Source organism: Helianthus annuus, chromosome 16, assembly GCF_002127325.2.
Source record: "Helianthus annuus cultivar XRQ/B chromosome 16, HanXRQr2.0-SUNRISE, whole genome shotgun sequence".
NCBI classification, from domain to species: domain Eukaryota; kingdom Viridiplantae; phylum Streptophyta; class Magnoliopsida; order Asterales; family Asteraceae; genus Helianthus; species Helianthus annuus.
The window spans coordinates 152,389,836-152,405,637 of NC_035448.2; the positions used below are offsets into that span (position 1 = coordinate 152,389,836).

Here is a 15,802-nt window from a genome sequence, read left to right on the forward strand (position 1 = left end):
ACCCGTTAGCCTTCCATGCTTCCATCCATCTTGACATGATCCCTATACTTTCATGTCATCACATTCACATTCTTGTTAGCCTACATGATTGTACATAGTAACGATCATATCAAATTCATGTTTCACATTTGACTTTTATTAGTCAATTCCAACAAGCATAAGGCATATTTCCACAAGTCAATCTTTTCAAACTCATATAATTCATCACGTCATCACATATAATACATATGGATATAACACGCATCATATGACTTTCTATAATATTACAATTGTGACAAAAAGCATACAACCACAATTTCGACTTAACCTCATACATCCATGTCATTATAGTATACTATACTAATGTCACTATATACATTTTACTCACGACGCAATAAGCATACAACCAGATGATCATCTAGTTATATGCACACACCAAACATATTCAATTCCGTTCATTCTAGTAACATAATTCTACAACTAACACCATGACCTATGCTTAACAACCCAACATCATTCTAACTTCATCATGTTCTAATGATCTCATATGCTTCACATTTATAGTACTTTTACTCATGGTTGCAAAAATCGCGACTAGTCGGCGATTAATCGCTGACTAGTCGCTACTCGCCCATCAACTGAGTAATTTTCAGCTAATCAGTAAAAAAATCGCTAGTCGGCCTAGTCGGCCCTAATCGGCCCTAGTCGGGCCTAATCGCGACTAGTCGGTCGTGAAAAATCGGAAAAAATCGAGAAAAAACAAAATAAAAATCGGAAAAAATCGGAAAAAATCAGAAAAATCAGAAACATTCGGAAAAAAACACATATTCCAGCCAAAACCTCCCAGATTCCGGTCAAAACTTGTCAACTTAAAAAAATTACGTATAAAAATATATGTATATATGTATAAAAACTTAAAATTATATGTAAAAAGTCTGATCCGATTAATCCCGAGTAATCCCGAGTAGTCGCTAGTCCCTACCTCACCGACCCGCTAGCGACTAGCGAGTTCTCCAACCTTGCTTTTACTTATCAATTTTGATTAAGAAATTATTCAAACATGTAGTAAACATCATACCACTCCAACATAGAGTACAATATTCTAATGCATACTTTTACCAAATAACATGGCCAACCAAATCCTACATGAATTCCATCTAAAAATAGATTTCTCATGTTTATTTATCATCAAATACATCATATCCCCATATTATACGATTTCATCCATTACTTACATACCATTTCATCTATTAATCTTACCTAGGCATTTCATCAAACACTTGGTGTGCATGCCACAACTTATGCATAATGTACAAGTGTTTCATGCTTTGCTTCCTACTTCATGCTTTCATTCATCAATTAACACAAAAACATCAACAAATTCATATCACATTCAATCTACCTAACAAGAACGCATTACATACAACATAGCACAACAAGATTGAACAAGGATTGGACATGGGTGACACACCCATGTCGCCATCTTCACCACTAGAAGTGGGTTTCACCTCCAAACATCAAATTACTCCAAATCGTTCATAACCCAAGACCTATATGGTGATTTTAACACATACTCATACTCAATTTCCTACAATTTCGCGATTTCCAACTTAACCCACTTCGTGCATAATTACCAATCTAGATTTTAAGACATACCTTATGATCCCCTTGTGAAGGTAATCATTAATCCATGCTCGGTTATGAATTTAAGCTTCATTTAGCATTTCAATTTGATGAAATTGATGAAGTTAGGGTTTTTGGCTCCATGGGAGCCTCCTGCTCCTTCTCGAACACACGATGTGTGTGTGAGTTTTGTTATTTAGTAACTCAACTTTCATCTTAGTCCATTTAGCCCCTCCTTGTTTGCCACTAAAACATGATTGGCACAACTTTCATTTAAATAGTATTTGCCATACACTTCACTAGGCTAAATAGCCTAGTCATTTATTTCATGATATGTCATATAGGAACATATGGCAAATATAAACATTCGGGTTTTGGGGTGTTACAAGTCTACCCCCTTAAATGAGGTTTCGTCCCTGAAACCTTTCTCATTCCTATTAAAAACTAATTATCTTTCCTTCCCGCCCAACAACAAGACCATGAGCCTATCTAATGATGACCTTCTATTCTCAAGAACCCGTCCCGGAGTTCTTATTAGTGTCACTTTCACCAATATTGCTAGTGTCTATCGCACTTCATAGCTAGCGGTTTATTCATCATTCCAATGCTCGTATATCACGTACAATATACCATTTTGTTTACTTGAAACAATCTCATTAATAACATTCCTTTTTATTCATTTCCAATATTCATATAGTTTTCGTTGATTATACGATCCCACTTTGTAATTTATACATACACCTCTATGTTTAACTTTGGTAGGTACATCATAATAAAAGGTAACTATCCATTCTCTATTCATAACTATTCATATAATTGACTATTTTCTAACAAGTCCATACCGCCCATACCTTACTTTCACATGGCATTCCTATTTCCCTTGATCCGTTTGCAATGGGTCAATATACACACTTCTTCACACATGTAATAGTACCTATATTCGTATGATCCGTTCATAACAGATCTAATACCTTCGTCCCACCTCTTAGGTTATATTCTATTCATATGTTATATAACATTCAATTATTGTTTTGTTGTCGCAATGAAACTACTATTTCTCTATTACACATACATGCTTAACTCCCAAGTTAACATCATTCTACATTTCTATAGTTATTTGTACAATGCATACCTTTACGTCACCTTCAAATCATCTCATTCATTTTACATTACTATTACTCTCATTTCATGCATTACTTAATTTGCATAAGCAGAAGTGTCATGCAAGTTCATTAGGCGAGAGTTTAACCAATACCTGAAATTTTCACTCAAAACCTTTAAGATTTAGTTCTTAATGACATAGTTTTCTTCTTACGTCAAGTATTAAAAGTCAAACATTCCATACCATACAATACCAAACCTATTCCATCATTCATCTCACAAGTCGTTTTCAATTTACTAATTCATATCAATCCGGCATGAGTTAAAACATTTTACTCACCTCGATTTCATATCATACTTTAGCGATCCGTAAACCAGGTCGATCCGCTCCTTCACGAGTACTAACCGTACCAGGCCAGCTTTCATTCATCCTTGTAATGGGCTTCCACTCGTGCACATTCTTTCACCAATTCGATTGGATTCATCTCGTTAAGAATTCTACCATTAACATCTATAAAATCGGCGGTTAGCATCTTTCATTCAAACATTCATTATACTAGGTGATTACTCACCTATAATCCTTTTACATTTTTCTACATACATGCTATAACACATCCCACATTTCATCACTTACATGCAATTCTTTTACTCTGGTTACTTATTTCGTCAACCCTTACAGTTTGACTTTTCAAAGTCAGTTTGTCACTTCCTTCTTATTATAAATACACATAACAATGCACATATTTGTACTTCTTGTCGATTCAAGCATTCATACAATTTCATCGCTTCATGTCTTAGTGTTTCTCACGTATGCTTGTCCTTTCCATTAAAACTTAAGGCTTCTGCCCGGGTCGTAACCCGTCATTCACTTTGACTCTCTAGAGTCGAGTATTAACATATCTCATGCTTGTAATTTATCTAATGTTTATTTCTTACAACTAAAGCTTCTTGCCACATCAACCGTTTTCAATGTTTTATACTTACTTACTTAATGGACCATACCGCTCTATCCATTCTTTTATTACTTGTTTTATTACTTATCATTTTATTTTGTTTGACTTTCGGAAGTCCAATTTGTAAATTCATTCGTACATATGCGTATGAAACTTAACAGATCAAAACATTAGATACCGAGTCCAAATGGCGATCACCATATGACCCATATGACCCATTTATTCTTTCAACCATTCTTGCATACAATTCATGAGCATAATTATATTCATATATATGTATTCGAAACATAACTTGGAAAATATCCACTTTTAAAGAATATTTACTCGTTTGATCTGTAATTACTTACAATTTTGAACCTTTCATTCTTGTCATTCATTCTTACTTACTTGATTCGTACCTATTTACGAATTTCAAACTTTTCATTCTATCATTCATTCCCTTCTATGTTTGGAATCCGTCTCGCGGATTCTAACATATCATTCATATCTTTCTTTCATACTTCTCATGTGTATTTGGTACTTTCAAATCTCTGAAAGTCTTACATTTCCCTTCACCCTCACGTCCACCTATTACCTAATTCTAACGGACATACCTGTAACAATTATCACAGTCTCACGAACGTCATATGTTTCTTGTGTACTGGCCAGGTACACAATCCACATACTAGTTTCGTGTCTTCGTGTAATCGTCACCTTATGTCCGAAGAATAAGGTTTCGGCACGTGTAACATTTTCAAATCTTCATTACCATTCTATTATTATATTTCATTTAAAATTTTCCTTCACTTGATAGATTTTACCATTACACGCACCCACATGTTAAATTTACATACCTGGGTCAATTTGTCTTAATACATGCCTTGGTGCCGGTCCTAGACCACATTCACGGATCACCCTCTCCAAGCAATTATGCTTACCTTACATATAACATACTGTTAGTTTTCTTCAAATGCATACTTAAGTACATACTTACCTTTGCTTCTACCCTTAGATCTTGATTGAGTCTCGGATTGTACGGGTTCCTTGTCACAAGAGCACACAGGGTTGAGTTCAAGTATTTACCTCCTCATACTTGATTTCCCTCAAACCAGGGCTCTGATACCAACTTGCAAGACCCTATTCACGATTTGACCCAAAACGACGCAACGGAAAATGAACCGTAAAAATTCTTTCTTTTAACTACTCTAACATACTTAAATACCGTTTAGGTCAACCCTTCTAACATAAATACATCATTCATCATTTATTTAATGTAACTATGATAACAAATGATTACAAACAACGTGACCACTTTCCCGTACAATCCATGATCTTCAACTTGATCCTCGTTCACATGTCCATCATGAATATCTGATTAACCTGCGGTCACCAGATATAACTAACACGTTAGTACATGGTAACATCATATATAATTTAATACATATACTTAAAAGGCTATATCACATTCTAACTACGTAAGGTATTCCATTGAAACATCCTCTCAATTTTATTTACTCGAGTCCGACATCAATTCCTCGAGAGTCCGGTGTTCCCATACCTGCACTCCATTTATTTCATTCTCAATAGTAACATGGTTAGGAGTACGTAATCTCAAACATATTGAAAACCCACGTCTTCGCATATACGTATACCAGTGATCTACAATCATTAGATTACAACGCGTGTATACACTTTCATATATCTAAGTACATTCATAAGCATCCCATTCATATGTACGTACATACAAGTTCACACTACTTACACACGCTACAGATCCATATCTACATACATACACACACACATACATACATACATACATACATACATACATACATACATACATACATACATACATACATACATACATACATACATACATACATACATACATACATACATACATACATACATACATACATACATACATACATACATACATACATACATACATACATACATACATACATACATACATACATACATACATACATACATACATACATACATACATACATGCATACATGCATACATACATCCATGCATGCATGCATGCATGCATGCATGCATGCATGCATGCATGCATACATACATACATACATACATACATACATACATACATACATACATACATACATACATACATACATACATACATACATACATACATACATACATACATACATACATACATACATACATACATACAAGTCAAATTTATTTACTTGTAAGTTGAGTCTTATCTACAATCATATCAACACAAATCAATGCAATCACAAACAAACATAATTGACTAACTTCCAACAAAGATGATGAACATTCCATTAACATAATGAACATTCAGCAACATAATGAATATTCCATTAACACGATGAACATTCAGCAACATAATGAACATTCAATTAACAGATGGACATTCAGCAACATAATGAACATTCCATTAACATGATGGACATTCAGCAACATAATGAACATTCCATTAACACGATGCACATTCAGCAACATAATGAACATTCCATTAACACGATGCACATTCAGCAACATAATGAACATTCCATTAACACGATGGACATTCAGCAACATAATGAACATTCCATTAACACGATGGACATTCAGCAACATAATGAACATTCCATTAACACGATGCACATTCAGCAACATAATGAACATTCCATTAACACGATGGACATTCAGCAACATAATGAACATTACATTAACACGATGGACATTCAGCAACATAATGATCATTCCATTAATACGATGGACATTCAGCAACATAATGAACATTCCATTAACACGATGAACATTCAGCAACATAATGAACATTCCCTTAACACGATGAACATTCAGCAACATAATGAACATTCCATTAACACGATGAGACTATCATCTTAATTTACATTAAGGATAGACGAAGTTCATATGAACTTACCTTGGTACTTACCCTTACCCGTAAATTTTTACATGGTTCCCTATATACAACATACCAAACTTCATTTATAAATAAGAAGTGATTCCGGAAATCACTTAACTTAAGTGTCCGTATTCGCATCCGTTTCCTCGCCTCCTTTTGACCCGTTAGCCTTCCATGCTTCCATCCATCTTGACATGATCCCTATACTTTCATGTCATCGCATTCACATTTTTGTTAGCATACATGATTGTACATATTAACGATCATATCAAATTCATGTTTCACATTTGACTTTCATTAGTCAATTCCAACAAGCATAAGGCATATTTCCACAAGTCAATCTTTTCAAACTCATATAATTCATCACGTCATCACATATAATACATATGGATATAACATGCATCATATGACTTTCTATAATACTAAAATTGTGACAAAAGTCTAACATTGCCACTTATGCACAGTTGACTTTCAGAAAGTCAATGATTTATCATATGAACTTTCGACTTAACCTCATACATCCATGTCATTATAGTAGACTATACTAATGACACTGTATACATTTCATACTCATGACGCAATAAGCATACAACCACATGATCATCTAGTTATATGCACACACCAAACATATGAAATTCTGTTCATTCTAGTAACATAATTCTACAACTAACACCATGACCTATGCTTAACAACACAACATCATTCTAACTTCATCATGTTCTAATGATCTCATATGCTACACATTTAGAGTACTTTTACTTATCAATTTTGATTAAACAATTATTCAAACATGTAGTAAACATCATACCACTCCATCATAGAGTACAATATTCTAATGCATACTTTTACCAAATAACAAGGCCAACAAAATCCTACATGAATTCCATCTAAAAATAGATTTCTCATGTTTATTTATTATCAAATACATCATATCCCCATATTATACGATTTCGTCCATTACTTACATACCATTTCATCTATTAATCTCACCTAGGCATTTCATCAAACACTTGGTGCGCATGCCACAATTTATGGATAATGTACAAGTGTTTCATGCTTTACTTCCTACTTCATGCTTTCATTCATCAATTAACACAAAAACTTCAACAAGTTCATATCACATTTGATCTACCTAACAAGAACGCATTACATACAACATATCACAACAATATTTGAACAAGGATTGGACATGGGTGACACACCCATGTCGCCATCTTCACCACTAGAAGTGGGTTTCACATCCAAACATCAAATTACTCCAAATCGTTCATAACCCAAGACCTATATGGTGATTTTAACACATACTCATACTCAATTTCATACAATTTCGCGATTTCCAACTTAACCCACTTCATGCATAATTACCAATCTAGATTTTAAGACATACCTTATGATCCCCTTGTGAAGGTAATTCTTAATCCATGCTCGGTTATGAATTTAAGCTTCATTTAGCATTTCAATTTGATGAAATGGATGAAGTTAGGGTTTTTGGCTCCATGGGAGCCTCCTGCTCCTTCTCGAACACACGTTGTGTGTGTTTGTGTGTGTGAGTTTTGTTATTTAGTAACTCAACTTTCATCTTATTCCATTTAGCCCCTTCGTGTTTGCCACTAAAACATGATTGGCACAACTTTCATTTAAATAGTTTTTACCATACACTTCACTAGGTTAAATAGCCTAGTTATTTATTTCATGATATGTCGTATAGGAACATATGGCAAATATAAACATTCGGGTTTTGGGGTGTTACAGGTTGGTACATATATCCTTTGTTTGACAAAACTTTGGACCCAATCGAACTCGACGAATCATAGTTATGTTTCGTCATCACCTTCATTCAACAAAACTAGGGAGTTTCACACGAGGTTTTGTTGCAAACCAAGATGTTTCGTCGACACCGTATGGGCTTGAGGCCCAGCTGAGGCCCAAACGTAAATCAGGGTTATAAATCTTCTTTAACTGCATGTAACGTGTATTTTTGCGAAACCCTAGATCCTCTCTAAATCGGCGACGACAACATTCCCTCTTCTCCCGAAGATCTTTGTAACTTCATCTCAATCCCATCAGTGAGTCTGTATACAATTAATTGATCTAACTTTCTGATGCATTAGGTTGCATGATCCTTAGACTGTGTGGACTAATCTCACTAGGGCATGCGGCTTAATTGATATGATTTCATGACTAGATTGTTTGACATTATATGATGAATCTATGTGACCTGTTAGATGTATGTATCAACATGAGAGCATTAACAGTTGACGGCCATTGTTGTGGGCTTTGATAATGGTAATGATGCTGGGAACTAGTGAGTAATGATTAGGGGTTCATGTGAGGTTCTGAGTGTTACTTTGTTTGAGCATTACTATGATAATGGCGGCATAACATAAATTGATAAACTCGTCTGCATGTGATAATGATTGTTATCGGTTATGGGGACTGTGATGATTAGGGTTGCAGCGAGGAAACTGTTCCCGACGTAATATTGGACAACGAAACTCTCTGATCTTTCGTCGACACACCCTCGACAAAACCCTTTGACTTTTCGTCAACACATCACCGACGAAACGTGGCGTTTCGCCGCATGAGGTTGCGTCGCATGAGAGTTTCACCAGGAGTATTCACATAGGGTTTGATGTTTCATCGATTAGGATGATTGGCATGGGTTGTGATTCTGTTTAAGGCATATGGTAGTGTTAAGTATTTGTGAGGATCTTGACCCGACTGTTATAAGTAGCCAATTCAATGGCTTGATGTTACCTTGGGAATTGAGTATCTGTTTTGCAATTGGAAATAATCATGTGATGGATACTAACTGTGTACGATAAGTAACTGTACTGATCAATGTGAATCAACTGATGTGAACAACCAACTCAACTGTTAAGTAATAATATATGTTTTGCATGTGGGACGTGGTCTTGTGTGCAAGTTGATTATTTAACATGTGTTATTAGCTGATGTATACTATAAGCAAAGTGTTGATTATGTGATTTAAGGACATGCGAAACTGATTGTAATGATAATTGTACTAGTGCTGGGTTGATTAACGTAAAAGAAAGTAATATAACATACCGAGCAATCTCAGGTGAGTTCACTCCTCGAAAAAATAAGCATGCGTCCTGTGGAGACAATCAAACAAACAAAACAGATAAACGGGTTTTCATAAACCCACCTCCTTGCAGGGGATGTGAGGCAGTTTTCTCAAACCCATATTCTTGTAGGGAATATGTGGCAGTTTTCAGTAAAGGTTAAACGTTGGATAATACACTCACCTTCTTTCACTTAAGTCCCATCCTATCATTAATAAGTTGCTTGTAGGGTAACGGGTTATTAGTTGATAGCGCTATTAGGTTTGGCACCCTCATGACGTACCTGGATAGGACGAGCGTGAACTAATAACTTAATACTGACCAATGTTGATAGAGCATTGGAGAAGGGCAAAATGGGCCGTCTGCGGTATCGAGTTATTATCAACACGACAGTCATAATAGATCATATACATTATTTGGTATTAATCAGTTAAGCAAACTGTGAACTCACCAGCCTGTCTGACACACTTTTTCTGCGTGCTTGCAGGTCTTTAGGTACATGGATTGGAACTTGCTATCTGGGAACTTTGGAGTTGTCATGGGTCGTAGCTCTTGGTCACAAGTTTAATGTTTATTGCACACATGTTTTGATACGCTCGAAAACATTATTTACATTATGCTTCCGCTGAACAAATTGGTTTGATTATGTTTAGATTTACTTAATGAAATAAATGGAAACTTTTACGAAATTCTGTGTTGTGGCTCAATGTGATTGGTGGCTAGATCCTGGCACGTCACACACCCCGCGGTGATTCCGAAGGTGGTAAATTTGGGGATTGTGACAGTTTGGTATCAGAGCCACTGGTTATAGTGAACTAGGTTTTAAAATGTTTTCTTAAAACCAGACTATAACCAAATAGTATCGAAAACGACCATGACACTTAGCTCCAGATCGCAAGGTTCGTTCTCTGTTTACTTTATGTATTACGGGTTTAGTAGTCAAACACACTCACGACTTGCATGAAACTACCTATGAGACATCATGATGTGATTACCTGTGTTGCATGTTTTAGCGATGCTTGATAGTATGACACTACCCTTCGTCCTTTGTGATCCCTAGCTTTATGTTATCCTTCGTTTTGTTAATTGAGTGTGGGGAACCATTTAGCACGAGTTAAGAGGCGCTGAGATAAGCATGCAAATTGCTTTATTATTATGGGTGCACACATAATAATAATGTGGAATGCATGCAAATCCCAGTGAGGCTTGACAAGTGTAAAAAGGGTTGTGTTTCACTAATCGTATAATGTTAGAGTTCCTTGAGTCCATAGGGGTCATAGCGACAATTGACTCCTACTTACCTGTGATCCTTACCTCTTTCACTCTTCTTATATAGAACCATGAACGGACGTGGCGGACGTAATGGTGGACGTGGAGGTGGCCACGACGGTGGACGCGGCAACATCAATATGACTCAGGCACAATTGACTAACCCAATTAACGAACGCGTGGCTGAGGCATCAGCAGCCTATCAAGCCGGTACATTATGTGTCAAAATTTTCTTTATTCATGCGTCGTGTACACAACTCTTACCCTTGTATTGTATTTCCTATCGTCCAATAGGTCAGCCAGCGCATCAGAACAATCCGCCTGCCTGCACATTCAAAACATTCATGGATTGTAAGCCGCAGACCTTCAGTGGGACTGAAGGGGCTGTGGGGCTACTTCGATGGTTCGAGAAAGCCGAGTCTGTGTTCGCTATGTGTAATTGTCCCGTGGGGGACCGTGTGAAGTATGCTACGGGCACATTCGAGGATAGTGCCCTGACATGGTGGAATGCCCAGGTTCAGCTATTGGGTATCGATGTGGCAAATGCCACTACATGGGACGATTTTAAGGAACTCATAAGGAAAGTGTTTTGTCCTCGGGATGAGATTCAGAAACAAGAGAATGAGTATTATGATCTGAAGATGGTGGGATCCGAGATTGAGGCATACGTGAAACGGTCTCATGAGTTGGCTACTATGTGCCCGAATTTGTCCCGACCTCCGCACCGGAGAATAGAACTGTTCATCAAGGGGTTAGCTCCATGAGTGAAAGGCTTGGTTACTGCAGCCAACCTCAACAACTTAACTCAGATTGTTCATTTAGCTCACAAGATCACCGATCAGGAGGTGGAGAGTGGTTCGTTACCACCGCGTGTTTCTGTCACTACTGCTGCTACAACCACAGCTACTACGCCTGTTAGTGATGACAAGCGTAAATGGAGCGATACTGACAAAGCAACCAGTGTAAGTCAATCTCAGAAGAAGCCTGACAACAACAGCACCCGCAGTTTCAGCCAGTCATCCTCTGTCAACCAGAATCAGAACCACAGTCAGACTTCCGGTTACGTAGGAAAACAGCCGAAATGTAATAAGTGTGGCCTCCATCACTATGGCCCGTGTGGCCGAGCATGTCAACGATGTGGCAGGGTGGGGCATATGGCGAAAGATTGTAGAGCTCCACACCCTGCTAATCAACACCAACAGTCCCAGCACCAGCAACAGAGGCAACAACCCCAGCAGAATCGGGGTAATCAGAGGGGATGCTATCAGTGCGGCAACGAAGGGCACTTCAAGAAGGATTGCCCACAGCTGAACCAGAATGCCAATAACAACAATGGGGGTAATCGCCAGAACAATAATGGGGGAAACAACAATGGGCATAATGGTGTAAACAACGGGAACAATGGCGGGAATGGTGCTCGCGGGAGAGTGTTCACTTTAGGGGCGGGTGACGCAAGGAATGATGGCAACGTCGTGACCGATACGTTCTCTGTCAATGGTATTTTTGCTTCTATATTATTCGACTTTGTTGCCGACTGGAGTTATGTGTCTTTGGAATTCGGTCGTCAGTTAGGAATAACTCCAACACCCCTTAAAAACAAACACGTAGTCGAATTAGCCGATGGCAAATCGATTGAAGCCTTGCATGTACTTTTAGGATGTAAACTCGATCTTCTAGGTCAAGTGTTTGACATTGACCTTCTCCCCATTACTCTTGGTAGTTTTGATATAGTCGTGGGTATGGACTGGTTGTCTAAACACAGGGCAGATATACTTTGCAAGGAGAAAATCGTGTGCGTACCACTCCCTAGCGGGGAATTATTATCTGTCCAGGGTCATCGAAGCGGTGCAACCGTCAATATCATCTCATCCATGAAAGCCCAGAAATGTTTACGGAAGGGCTACCCTGCTATTCTTGCGCTTGTTACGGATACTCGGCCATAGGAGAAGAAAATTGGTGATATACCAGTCGTACGGGAGTTTTCTGACATTTTTCCTGAGGAACTCCTAGGCTTACCTCCACATCAACAGACGGAGTTCCACATTGACCTTACACCCGGAGCAGCTCCGATTGCTCGCGCACCATACCGACTTGCACCCGGGGAGTTGCAGGAGTTATCAAACCAACTTCAAGAACTGTTGGATAGGGGCTTTATCCGCCCCAGTTCGTCGCCTTGGGGAGCCCCAGTGTTATTCGTGAAGAAGAAAGACGGGTCCTTCCGCATGTGTATTGATTATCGCGAACACAACAAGGTGACAGTTAAGAATCGTTATCCTATACCTCACATTGTCGGCCTGTTTGACCAGTTACAGGGATCAAGTTTTTATTCAAAGATCGACTTAAGGTCGGGCTATCGCCAGATGAGAGTCCGAGAGGAGGATGTTTCTAAAACGGCTTTTCGAACGCGTTATGGGCATTATGAGTTTTTAGTTATGCCGTTTGGATTGACGAATGCGCCAACGGTCTTCATGGATCTCATGAACCGAGTAAGTAAACCGTATCTCGATGACTTTGTTATTGTGTTTATTGACGACATTCTCATATACTCAAAGAGCGAGGAAGATCACGAGCGGCACTTACGACTTATCTTGGAGCTCCTGAGGAAGGAGCAACTCTACGCGAAATTGTCTAAGTGCGACTTCTGGATTCGAGAGGTACACTTCCTTGGGCACGTTGTTAATGAATTGGGGATACACATGGAACCTGCAAAGGTTGATGTTGTCAAGAGTTGGGTGGCACCGAAGACTCCTTCTGAGGTGCGACAATTCCTTGGCCTCGCTGGGTATTATCGGAGATTTATTAAGGATTTTTCGAAGATCGCGCAACCTCTCACCTCGTTAACACAAAAGGGCGTTGTGTACTCATGGGGAACGAAACAAGAAGAGGCTTTCCGGTTGTTAAAACAGAAACTATGCAGTGCACCGATTTTGTCTCTACCTGAAGGTACGGAAGATTTTGTGGTTTATTGTGATGCTTCCATTCAGGGTCTTCGATGCGTGCTGATGCAACGCAACAATGTGATAGCTTATGCTTCTCGACAACTGAAGGTTCATGAGAAGAATTATACGACTCACGACTTGGAGTTAGGGCCGTGGTGTTCGCGTTGAAGATCTGGAGGTACTATCTGTACGGTACCAAATGCACCATTTACACAGATCACAGAAGCCTTCAGCATATCTTCGACCCAAAGGAATTAAATATGCGACAGCGTCGCTGGGTAGAATTGCTGAACGACTATGATTGCGCTATTAAGTACCACCCGGGCAAGGCTAACGTGGTGGCTGATGCTCTCAATCGAAAGGAATCAAAGCCCAAACGAGTTCGTGCCTTACAGCTCACCATTCATTCGAATCTACCTGATCAGATCCGTGCTGCTCAAACCGAAGAGCTAAAGGAAGAAAACTATGAGGCGGAGTATTTGCGGGGTATGCAAAAACGACTTATAAAGAGATCTGATGGCATTCTCTAGTGCATGGAAAGGATATGGATTCCGTTGTTTGGTAACCTCAGGGACCTTGTGATGGACGAAGCGCACAAGTCTCGATACTCTGCTCATCCAGGTTCGGATAAGATGTATCAGGATCTCAAGGTTTTGTATTGGTGGCCGAAGATGAAAGCTTACATCGCGACTTATGTAAGCAAACGTTTGACTTGTTCAAAGGTTAAAGTGGAGTATCAGAAACCCTCAGGCCTGCTGCAGCAACCAGAAATACCCATGTGGAAATGGGAGCAGATCGCTATGGACTTCGTCACTGGTTTGCCGAGAACTCAAAACGGGAACGATACCATTTGGGTGATCGTTGACCGCCTCACGAAATCTGCACACTTCCTCGCAATTATGGAAACAGATAAGTTCTCTCAACTCGCTGCGGTGTATCTGAAAGAAGTGGTTTCTAGGCATGGAGCGCCAACTTCTATTATCTCTGATCGCGATCCGCGTTTCATATCCGAATTGTGGCAAGCGACGCACAAATCATTTGACTTACATCTCGACATGAGCACTGCCTATCATCCTCAAACAGATGGTCAGAGTGAGCGAACCATCCCAACACTTGAGGATATGTTACGAGCATGCGTGATTGATTTTGGCAAAGGGAGGGAAAGACACTTGCCGTTGGCGGAATTTTCTTATAATAACAGTTACCATACCAGTATCCAGGCAGCACCGTTCGAGGCTTTGTACGGGCGAAAATGTCGATCTCCTCTTTGCTGGGCTGAGGTGGGTGACAGCCAAGTCACAGGCCCGGAGCTTGCTCTCGAAACGTCTGAGAAAATAGTACAAATCCAAAATCAGATGGCGGCAGCGCGCCACCGTCAGAAAAGCTATGCCGATAAGAATAGAAAACCTTTGGAATTTGAAGTGAATGATCGTGTTATGTTGAAAGTCTCACCCTGGACGGTTGTAGTACGTTTTTGGAAAATGCGGCAAGGTAAACCCTCGCTATGTTGGGCCATTCAAGATTCTTGAACGAATTGGTAAGGTGGCATACAAGCTCGAGTTACCTACTGAGTTGGGTAACGTTCATGATGTATTCCATGTTTCTCAGCTGAAGAAGTGTTTATCGGATGAAACACTTGTAGTACCATTGCAGGAGCTGAAAATTGACGATAAGTTGCAGTTTATTGAAGAACCAGTTGAAATTATGGATCGGGAAGTCAAGGTTCGCAGGCACAGCCGTATTCCAATCGTGAGAGTTCGTTGGAACTCAAGACGTGGACCAGAGTTCACGTGGGAATGCGAGGATCAAATGAAGCTCAAGTACCCACATTTATTCCCAGATGACAAGTCCAAGTCTGGCAAGTCTAAACCTAAGGCAACTAGTGAATTTCGGGACGAAATTCCCCTTCAAGTTGGGGATGATGTGACACCCAAGGAAAATCTACAGTCATCCCGATCCGAC

General features: G+C 39.1%; 2 protein-coding genes across 2 annotated transcripts; both read left to right on the plus strand.

Annotated features, from left to right (window-relative positions):
* Window positions 1-11,332: 11,332 nt before the first annotated feature.
* Window positions 11,333-12,844, plus strand: LOC110919809 (homeobox protein 2-like). Its single transcript, XM_022164062.1, has 2 exons — window positions 11,333-11,563; window positions 11,711-12,844. The coding sequence occupies exons 1-2, from the start codon at window positions 11,333-11,335 to the stop codon at window positions 12,842-12,844; spliced, it is 1,365 nt and encodes a 454-aa protein (XP_022019754.1).
* Window positions 12,845-13,369: 525 nt separating this feature from the next.
* Window positions 13,370-14,370, plus strand: LOC110919808 (uncharacterized mitochondrial protein AtMg00860-like). Its single transcript, XM_022164061.2, has 2 exons — window positions 13,370-13,861; window positions 14,155-14,370. Exons 1-2 carry the CDS (start codon window positions 13,370-13,372, stop codon window positions 14,368-14,370), a joined length of 708 nt encoding a protein of 235 aa, XP_022019753.2.
* Window positions 14,371-15,802: the final 1,432 nt, after the last annotated feature.